At 47.1% G+C, this 10712-nt stretch overlaps 1 protein-coding gene across 1 annotated transcript in view; it reads left to right on the forward strand.

The window, feature by feature from the left end:
• The window catches only part of arfgef1 (ADP-ribosylation factor guanine nucleotide-exchange factor 1 (brefeldin A-inhibited)), a 56467-nt gene extending 48031 nt beyond the window's left edge, over positions 1–8436 (forward strand). The window contains exons 27-39 of the mRNA XM_036521070.1: positions 724–896; positions 1449–1609; positions 2046–2176; positions 2329–2458; positions 2654–2789; positions 2881–3019; positions 3720–3792; positions 4531–4690; positions 4785–4924; positions 5087–5255; positions 5440–5578; positions 7696–7813; positions 8121–8436. Of these exons, the coding sequence (XP_036376963.1) occupies positions 724–896; positions 1449–1609; positions 2046–2176; positions 2329–2458; positions 2654–2789; positions 2881–3019; positions 3720–3792; positions 4531–4690; positions 4785–4924; positions 5087–5255; positions 5440–5578; positions 7696–7813; positions 8121–8285 (1834 nt within the window). The 3' untranslated portion in view covers positions 8286–8436. The remainder of the gene's footprint in view (positions 1–723; positions 897–1448; positions 1610–2045; positions 2177–2328; positions 2459–2653; positions 2790–2880; positions 3020–3719; positions 3793–4530; positions 4691–4784; positions 4925–5086; positions 5256–5439; positions 5579–7695; positions 7814–8120) is intronic.
• Positions 8437–10712: the final 2276 nt, after the last annotated feature.

Below are 10712 nucleotides of genomic sequence, written 5' to 3' on the forward strand. Positions count from 1 at the left end.
GATTGTGACATCTGTGTCCCTGATATGAACAGAAAAGTCCTAATAAACAGGGCCTGTCCAGTCATTCTGCAATTTCTACTGGGAAATGGAAAGGATGTTTTTTTATTTTACTACTGACCTTAAATGGCTCAGAACACATGGCCCTGGATGTGACCCCATCTTTGCTTTTGACTGTGGATAATCTCAGACACACAGAAGTGACATTTAGGGATTGATTCCGGCTGAGTGCTCTGTAGGAAAAGAGGAGTCTGCCCACACAGCCCAAGGAATGATGGGATTGCTGGAGGGGTTGGGGCGGGTGGGGGGGTGGGGGGTGGTTGTCTGTGCACCAGCAGGCTTCACAGGGTTTGCGGCCCATGCCTCAGCCCAGTGGTGGTGGTATAAGGAGGAATGAATCAATGGGCATCTCTAGCTAACAGCAGAGAGAAGCCGTAGCCCCAGCAGCACTGGAGGACTGCAGTCACACAGCTCTGTGTTCATTAAGTTTAGCAAGCGCGTCGAGGGGCTGTTCACTGCTATTCATCACAGCCGGGGAAACTAGGCCAGGCGCCTCGCGTTGACAAGCATCACCGTCGAAAACCATCACTTCAAAACCCGTCTGAACTTTTCTTCTTGTGGGGGGGGAGAGAAAAAACGAGGTTATCTGGCCGAGGAAAGCACGCAAGGGTCTTCCTGCATAAGTGTGTTGTTGAAACATTGGGGGCACGGTGTATCTCCGAACAGGTCCCCGACGATTCGGGACATGGTTGTACGGTGCATAGCACAGATGGTGAACTCCCAGGCTGGCAACATCCGGTCAGGGTGGAAGAACATCTTCTCTGTGTTCCACCTGGCTGCCTCGGACCAAGACGAGAGCATCGTAGAGCTGGCCTTCCAGACAACCGGCCACATTGTCAGTAAGTGATGCCCCCTCCCCCCTTCGCCCACTACAATGCTAATGTAAGATCTGTGCAGGGCGCACAATGTAACGGGGCATATTTGAACAGAGGGCCTTTGGGAATGCTGGTTAAGGCGCTATCGCCCTGGAGCGTTTTCACATCAAGAGGATCCACATCCTGGAATTGTACCACCACAGTGAATTCCTAACTCAGCCCTGAGACAGTATCAGAATGCATTATACAACATGACCTTATGTAAATCATTTTAATCCCTCTTTCATTGCCGTGGATTAGCAGGCTGCTCTGTATCTATGAAGCCATACATTCATCAGCCACGGGAGCTTGTAGTCTTATTGGCATTTGGTCCCTCAAGAAAGCTGTACATTTATTTTTGTAATCATAAGCTGTCTTGCAAGTGAATTAAGGGGGCATTGTGGTTATAAAACAGCTGACAACTGTAGCTATTGTACTGTGTAATCTTCAGTGAACACTGTGCGCTGTCAGAGTTGTTGTGTCAGATTCAAGCAGCCGCAAACAAGCACGTTTCGTTCTCACTCTCGCCCTCCTCAGCGAATGTATTCGAGAAGCACTTCCCCGCCACCATAGACTCCTTCCAGGACGCGGTGAAGTGTCTGTCGGAGTTTGCGTGCAACGCCTCCTTCCCCGACACCAGCATGGAGGCCATCCGTCTGATCCGGCACTGCGCCAAATACGTGTCCGACCGGCCGCAGGTGAGGACGTGCCGACCAATGACTGCGCCGCCCTCTCTGCCGCTCACTCATCCTGCAGATTCCCTTTTCCTGGGCTCTCCGGCCGTTAGGAAATTCAAGTGTGCAGAAAAGCGCAGAGAATAAGAATTTTGCATTGCAAATTTCAAATATAAATGACCAAGTGCAAGGACAGCAAAGTGACAGAAGCAGCTTATCTGTACTGCCCTAAAGCTAAGTAATTACTACTGAGTCTACAGAAAAGTGCTGACACGGGGGCTCCATCACTGTTCTTGGATCAGTGGACGGATTAACCCAGTCATTAACACAGTACATGTGTATCTACAGTGGGCTGGAGGAAGAGGGACTTTAGCATCTGCGCTTTGTCTGAGAACTGACCTGCATGTGTAAAGCCAGAAGGATACCTGCTGGTGCTAAGCAATGCTGTTTCCCCTCGCAGGCCTTCAAAGACTACACCAGTGATGACATGAATGTAGCCCCAGAGGACCGGGTGTGGGTGCGAGGCTGGTTCCCCATCCTGTTCGAGCTGTCCTGCATCATCAACAGGTGTAAGCTGGATGTGAGAACCAGGTGAGAGCAACTGTACTTTCATCGTGTCGAACACTCCAAAGCCAGCCGTGCACAGATGACCCACATATTGAATGTTACAAACAACTATATCACCCAGCTTTAGGGAAAGATAGAGGTCTGTAAGTATGACCCCGGTGGTCGTTCCCTCACAGGGGCCTGACCGTGATGTTTGAGGTCATGAAGACCTACGGTCACACGTACGAGAAGCACTGGTGGCAGGACCTGTTCAGGATCGTCTTCAGGATCTTCGACAACATGAAGCTCCCAGAGCAGCAGACAGAGGTGAGCCGTTCGACCCGAGACCAGACCGGGCCTGAGGCGGTCACAGCCCTGTCTGCCACCGCGACATCTGTGACCGAAATACAGCAAAGCGGCTTAACGCCAGCCGCTACAATTTAGTGGATAGCGGGGCCGGACGGCGGTGCTGTGCGGTGATGCGGTTGCACTCATGCGCTCCCCTGTTTTGCACAATGACAGAAAGCCGAGTGGATGACCACGACCTGCAACCACGCGCTTTACGCCATCTGCGACGTCTTCACCCAGTACTTCGAGTCGCTCAGCGACGTTCTCCTGGATGACATCCTCTCCCAGTTGTACTGGTGTGTCCAGCAAGGTGAGAGCTGGTACCAGCACAGCAAATGCGCACCGACAAGCCATGTCCTCGTCTGACGCCGCCCTTTCGCTCGCTCTCTCCCGCCCCGCAGACAACGAGCAGCTGGCCCGGTCGGGCACCAACTGCCTGGAGAACGTCGTCATTCTCAACGGGGAGAAATTCACCCCCGAGACCTGGGACAAGACCTGCAACTGCATGCTGGACATCTTCAAAACCACAATCCCACACACGTAAGACGTGCAGCTGTCCTGCTTTTAGCTTGTGTACCCTGTCCTTATTTGCCTCACTGTTTTTTTTTTTCCTGAAGGAGTGAATCAGTTAACCACAGTTAATGCATCAGTGCTGCTGTTTCCTAAGGTCGAGTAATGAATGCTTTTCTGCCAGGAATAAAGGTGAAAGAATTTTACTGTCTAAGTGAGTTAGACAGCCAGCTAGCTAAGTAAAAATCCTTAGTCATTAAAAGTGTGGTTGTCAGTTAGCCAGCCAGAATTTGTCGGCTATTAAAGCTCCTTACACCTCGTGACTTCAGGGCTCCCGTTCATTTTTATCGAACGGCCTCCTACTGGTCGGCTCAATCAGCCATTGCTTTACAGTTAATTATCACTTATTAGCAGCCAGTTGTGGTGCGGTAGTTGTTCGTGAAATTCAACTAAAGTAAATGAGTGTGTTAAACCTTTGCACCCATAGACCCATGATGCATACATTTGGGGGGTTTTCAGCTATGCTTTGCAGGTGTAACCTTGTTAATTGCAATATGAATCCAGCCAGCATCCAAAAACCACAGCACAAACATTAACGCTGGATTTGGTGATCCATTCCAGCGTCCCTCATTACTGATTAGACATGGGTCCTCTCTCTCAGAGCCCAATCCAAATACCATCAGGTCATGACCAGACCACACTGACACTGTCCTTTGCTGCCACTCCCCAGGCTGCTAACGTGGAGACCAGCAGGGACGGAGGGCGACCGCAATGCGCAGCTGGACCTGTCCGACAGACAGCTGGTATGCAAACGGGGCTTTCCCGCCGGGTTGCGTCACGCCGTCACGCTTCTTTTCTGTCTGTCAGATTATCCCGGTTCTCCCAGACTCCATTTCCCCGATCTTGAGAGGAGACGTGATGGGGAGTCAGGGCTGTCTGTGCCTGTTTCACTCCTGACTGGGATCTGCAGTCTCAGCTCAGAGCACCAGTGACCTCAATTCTCTTAAGTGCCTTTGTTAAATAGTTAAATTAAGTAGCGAACAAGGAAATGTATCGTTGGATGAGTGAAATATTTGTACTGAGTACCTATGCGTTGGTTTTGTGGAAATTCAGAAGAAATTCCTTATTTCATTATTGGGCTTAGTTTTATTTCTCTGTTCTGGCATGTCATACTTGGAGCTAGATCTTTTGTGTTTTAGAGCACTAAAAATGTAGGCCACACAAAAGGGGAATGACTTTCTTTTATTGTTCCGTAATAACAAATTTCATTGCATGCAGAACCAATTTCATCCACATTTTAGCTGCATTTATGGCCAAATGTGCGAATGTTACTGTGTACAATTGCTTATCGTTCAATCATTTTGTTATTTATTTTAAAACCCTAGACCGGTCTAGGAAATTATCCATGGCTAAAATGGCTTTAATAAGAGTTGTGTTGCACAATATATTAGTGTGAAATAGTGTTTGTTACTATCAAATAAGAAGGATAACCAGATGCGGGTTGCGATGCATGCAAACTGGTGTCCGATTGATGTCCGCAGGACTCCATTTCTCAGAAGTCCCTGGACATCCAGACACGTGCAGAGGATCAGCAGTCCATTGGCAGTGTTGAGAACCGGTCCTTGGAGAACCGGCGGCAGAGCCAGTTCAGCGTGGGCTCGGGCACGTACGAGGACGGCCCCAGAGCCAGGACCCCAACGAGTGAGTCTCCGCGGTGCTGAGCAGGCACCTCCCGGCAGAGGCGCGTTGCCCGGCCCTCCTCTCACTCTCACTCTCCCGTGTCCCGTTGTCACAGAGGTCCAGGAGCAGAGGCTGTTCGCCGCCCTTCTCATCAAGTGCGTGGTCCAGCTGGAGCTCATCCAGACCATCGACAACATCGTCTTCTTCCCCGCCACCAGCAAGAAGGAGGACGCCGAGAACTTCGCAGCCGCCCAGGTACCGGGTCACCCTGCTGAGTGCAGTGGCCGAATGCATGCAGATCAGGCTAGCAGTGATCACAGGGAGGGGAACAGTGTTTTGTGTCATGCTGTAGTTTGGGATTTCTGCTTCTGCGATGCACGGTACAATGCTAAGGTTCCTGTGCGTGGGGCTCTTCAGAGAGACACACTGGATGCAGATGTCCACGTGGACACCCAGGACCAGGGAATGTACCGCTACCTGACCTCAGAGCAGCTCTTTAAGCTACTGGACTGTCTGCTGGAGTCGCACCGCTTCGCCAAGGCGTTCAACTCCAACAACGAGCAGAGGACTGCACTGTGGAAGGCAGGTGGGTAACAGCAGATCTTTGGAAGGTCCACTAACTTACAGACAGGTGCATCTCTTCACCATTATTCTTGGATGTTAGATTCAGAATGGCAACATTTCAAATGTACTACTATGGTTTGATGGTGACTGCCTTGTGCATCAGTTGAAGCCAATGGAATGTGTGTGTGTGTGTGTGTTCGTTCCAGGTTTCAAAGGGAAGTCCAAGCCCAATCTGCTGAAGCAGGAAACCAGCAGCCTGGCCTGTGGCCTGCGCATCCTGTTCCGCATGTACACTGACGAGAGCCGCCAGGCCGCCTGGGAGGAGGTGCAGAAACGCCTTCTCAAGTAAGAGGGGCTGCTACGCCACCCCATCCCTCCCCCAGAGCCTACCCCCCACCCGTCCCGTCCAGTTATCTGTCTGTCTTCCACCTGTCCTGTGCCCACTCTGCACCTGACCCTGAGCCTCCGTCATGGTCGCTACCCTCTACCCTCTACCTTCTACCTCTTGGTGTGCCTGTACTCCACCTGTTCATCTGTCTATCCCGCTCCTGTGTCTTGTGCCCACCCCACACCTTCTGTCAGTATGTTGGGCTAAGTTGAAAACGCAAACAGGATTTTTCTAGCCCGCAAGTAAACAAATACAATATGTTATCATTGTGGGATTGCATGCAGGCCTTTCACAATTCCCTCGCTGTTCTTGTCAGCTCTTTGTTTTTATTCCTTTAATGAGGTTTTCCATTTCACGGCAATCCTTAATCACCGCATTGCTGCGCTTGTGGGAGGGAGGTTGTCATTGGGTTTGTTTAATTGAAGTCATAAGGCTGGCATTATTGTTTTCATGTTTCAAAAGGCTCGTGGAATGTGTTCCAAATTTAGGCATGTTTAATGACTAATAATTGTCACAAGTCTTTTTTTTGTGGTCACAACCCTCAGCTAAGTGCCCTGCAAGAATAAGCCCTGTAAATTGATACAAACACAGATTTCCATACTGCCAACACAAACAACTTTTAATTATTCCAAAAATAAGCAATAACTTGTCTGACAGCGTGTCTTAATGAAGTGCATCAGGACAAAGACTGCCTGAAACTGGTATGGAGATGCTGGGATTTATTTCTGTTTCTTTTTTTCCATTCAAGCTGTGTAACAACAGTGTTGCTTGGAAAGGAGCAGCAAAGCTCTGTTTTCAGACCTGCCTTCAATTTGAGTTACAGCTGTGAGAAATCAAACAAATTGATTGGAAAATGGACTGAGTAATCAGAAACCGCTTCACATTTATTGGCGGGGCTTTTTGCACTAATTTAAAACGGTTAGCTAAGTTCATGTCTGAAAAGGCAGACATTGGTAGCTAGCAAATTGTTGCTCAGCAGACATTGATTGATGAGACAGGGAGCCACAAATAATGAGATACGTGTTTTCAAAACTAACTGAGACAGTAGCTGAACTTGGATGCCCAGCAGATAATGTCTCTCTCTGAGGCTGGTGAAAATTCAGACTGCATTCCCCCTCAGACAAGGTAGCTCATATGAAAGAGCCGATGTGTCGACTTGAAAGTGCTACCCAGCTTCAGAGTAGTGCATGGCATATTTGCAGTGGTGCATATTAATATTCACCCTGGCACCATTTAAATAGCATGGGAATGGCAAGTGCAGGCATGCATGCAGACTTTGATTGGGATGGTGTGACTTGGAGTGCAAAGAAGATTTTGCGAGAGATTAGGTTATGGAGAGGGGAGTGTGGTGGCGGCGGGGGGGAGGCGATTCTGGCCTGCGAGCTTCTGTAAGGTTAGGGCTGGGCAATATAGCCATCGCGATATATCGAATAGCTATTTTTAGCGCAGTAACAGCTATCCCCGGTATGTGGTGGTAGGTTTCTTGCCGTATTTTTTTTCCCTTTAGTCATACCTGATGCGGGAGCACACCTCCAAAGTTCAGTGAAATGCTTCCGGGGCAGAAGAATATCGCTTGTATCTATATGTTGGTTAACTTACCTATTAGCTTTGAAAAACACATAGCATATGTTTTCACTCTTTATCTTTGTAGCCATGTATTTCTGTCTACCACATTGAAGCAGCATAGTGCTGTTGCTGTGATATCAACATTGAATAGGTACGAGTGGCATTTTTTCCCCCGGAAGCATTTCACATGGCCTCGGAAAATTGGAGGTGTGCTCCCGCATCAGGTATGACTAACGGGAAAAAAATACAGGAAGAAACCTAACACTGCATACTGGGGATAGCTGTTATTGCGCTAAGCATAGCTATTCGATGTATATCGCGACGGCTATATCGCCCAACCCTATGTAAGGTGCCAGGGATCGGGGTCAGCGCTGAGGACAGGGAGGTGGTCCTGCAGAGGTCAGGGGTTACCGCTGCACCTCTCACAGCGCAGAAAGAAGGGGGGTGTTCGGGGACAGTGAGACCCTCCAGGGACAGCGAGCGGTCATGGTCTCTCCTGTCTTGGCAGTGTTTGCAGCGAGGCCATAGGCTACTTCCTGACCTTGACGTCCGAGAGCCACAGAGAGGCCTGGACCAACCTCCTCCTCCTCTTCCTCACCAAAGTGTTGAAGATCAGCGACGACAGGGTGAGACCCGCGTACGGCATTTCAGCAGTGAAACAGGCTTATTTAAAGTCGATTATAATTCTCCTGAGGAATGGGATCTTTTTGTTCTAGAAAAGGTTTTTTCCACAGAAAATGCACTGTGGCACTCATTCTCAGCTAGTTAATTAATTCATTAAGACTAGCACCGTTAACTTCTTCCGAAGATACACTGGTCATTTCAAAGTGAATTGAGGGTAAATGCACACATACCCAGGCAGTGAGAAAGTTAAGCCAAATATAACCTCCACTCCCCCCGCCCCTTCCTCCACCGCCCCCTTGTCCTCCACAGTTCAAGGCTCACGCGTCCAGGTACTACCCCCTCCTGTGTGAGATCATGCAGTTCGACCTGATCCCGGAGCTGCGGGCCGTGCTGCGCAAGTTCTACCTGCGCATTGGGATCGTCTTCAACATCTCCCAGCCGCCCAGCGTGGACCCGGAGGCAGGGAGCCAGTGAGCTCGGGAGCTGCTGCTGCCGCTGCGGCCGGCCAGCGTGACCGCGTCAGCACTCCGGACCTCTAGAGGGCACTGCCGTCCCAGAGGCCTCCTCTCTGTCTGTCTATCCTCCTGAAAAAAATAAAAAGGTTTCTGTGTGTGGCGAATTACTCCCCCCCCCCCCCCCCCCCCCCCCCCACCCTTCTGAAGGGTTCAAGGGATGCTTTGAAGTGACTCGGCCCCCAGGCGGCAGCCCATCAACGGTACTGGATGCTCCTACAGGGCTGCAGCTGCTCCTGGGGTAAAGGACAACAGGTAGCGAGGCCAGTGAGGCTCGGAGCCACGCCTTGTACAGTAGGATAATACTCTACAGGATTATACTGATGATTATAATAATGAAAAAATATTTAATTACTTTCTAACCTTCTGAATGTTCAGAAGCCTAGTATTTCAAAAAGAGCGTGTGTTCCTTGCTATCTCGTGACATTATCTCACAGCTGTCTGAAGAATGAAATGATTTCAGCAACAAACAGATGATCAATAATTAGTGCAAATGAAGAGCTATGTTTGTGACTTGATTTTTGATTTTTTTTTTTTCTTTTTTTTTTTGTTCCTTTTGCACAGCCGATGGCTAACAGTAAGCATCAACAGCCCCTCGGATGAAACTAGTTGTACAGAAATGCAGCTTTGTAATATAATATCATAACACTAGACATCGTACCTGCAGTCATTTTATTTCTGTATTTTGTGTTTCTCTGAATTTTTGCTGCACTTGTTTTATCGCAGAATGCACTGGGGATTTTTACTTTTTTGTGAGGATTTTTAATTTAACTTTACCATTGCTCAGTGGGATTGTCCGATAAAGAGTCGTGATCAGTTGACACAATAGACACTGATGAAAGGAAATAGTGAATGATTCCATTTTATATGTACAGAGGCTTTTATTTAAATTAAAAATGAAGTGCAGCCAGTCACTGGGATCCTCTTAAAACTGGAAAAAATAAACCAATGCAAAATTAATCTGAACTGCATCTGAATCATCACCAATCTGTTTCCATGTTTGATGTAGGTTTCACTGTATGTGTACAAAACTTAAAAACGGTTAAATATATAAACAGTTGAGGGGTGTTTTGCTTGGACATGGCTGGATGTATTGATAATATGAATAATGTTAGCTGTTGTTTGATGTTTTGATGGTGAAGTATGGATCTGAGTGGGTTTGAGGCATTCCTGGTCACAGTCATGTAGAAAACTAATGGACAAAATGTATATGATACAGCAATGTAAAGTTTTCTATGTTGAAAAAAAAAAATCTGTACAACTTTCTGTACAAGACTGGTTATCATCCGACACATTTTAATCAGGTCATAGGTCAATAAAGGTTTTGAACTCTGTACATTAGTGCAAAATTCTATTATTGCTTGTTTTTAATCCAGGGTCCTCCTCTGGCTGTAGGCATACATCATTGTAACATGGTATCCTTTCCTCAGATCACCCACAGGTTCATGATGCTGATATTAATTTTGCTCAGTGTTGATGTTCAGCTGAATTTAAGCCACCTGTTAGTCGTAACTGACAAAATGATAAAACTTGAAGACTTCACTGTATTGTAGGTGGAAGCGTAAGTGTTGGGTTTACGTGATCTAGCAACTACAAAGCACAAGAATCCTTTTATTCCACAGTATCTGGCTAACTACATTTGTTGAGGATGATTTCCTTGAAAGTAGCCATTGTACATTACATGGCTGAAGGAATTATAACCCCAAATAACTATGCATAGCCAGACAGTATTGAATTAAGCAATTACTGTGGAAACCATCTTCCCATAAGCAGTCAATTATAGAATTTCTCCACATTTACACACACCATTTCTCCATATCTGCCCATTTGACAATATTAAAAAATCTTGGAGCAGCAGTCCACACTGAAAATCAGTGAAGTGATCTTTAAGAAATTGCACGCTACAAAGTGTACTTCTGATGTAATAAGACATTAACCTATTCACAAACATCTGAAGTTTCCAGCTAAGAGCTGATATTAAAGCAGTGAGCTTATACATGTTAAACTTCAGATGTTTAGCTGATTTTCCTCTTCTCATCTTGTTTGCTAAATTGGTGTGTGTGTCTCCTTTACTGGGGTTCTTTAAATATTCATCTGTGACTACAAGCCAGGAACCTCGCTACCAGTATAGTTAACTTCTCAACAGAGATCTGCTTCTGATCATGTAGCTGTGCAGTGACTTGGGTTTTGCCTCAACATTTTTACCATCCTCTTTCACTGTGCTGTAAAGGTGGAAATACTGCAAAAAAACTGGCATATGAGGATGTCTTTTGAGCAAATTTCATGTCATGTTGTAATGGAATGTAAAAAAAAAAAAAAGACCACAACTGTATTTAAAAATTTATTACTTATTACCTTAAATTCAGTAAAATTTAATAATTTAAATTCA

The sequence above is a fragment of the Megalops cyprinoides genome, chromosome 2 (assembly GCF_013368585.1).
Source record: "Megalops cyprinoides isolate fMegCyp1 chromosome 2, fMegCyp1.pri, whole genome shotgun sequence".
In the NCBI taxonomy this organism is placed as follows: domain Eukaryota; kingdom Metazoa; phylum Chordata; class Actinopteri; order Elopiformes; family Megalopidae; genus Megalops; species Megalops cyprinoides.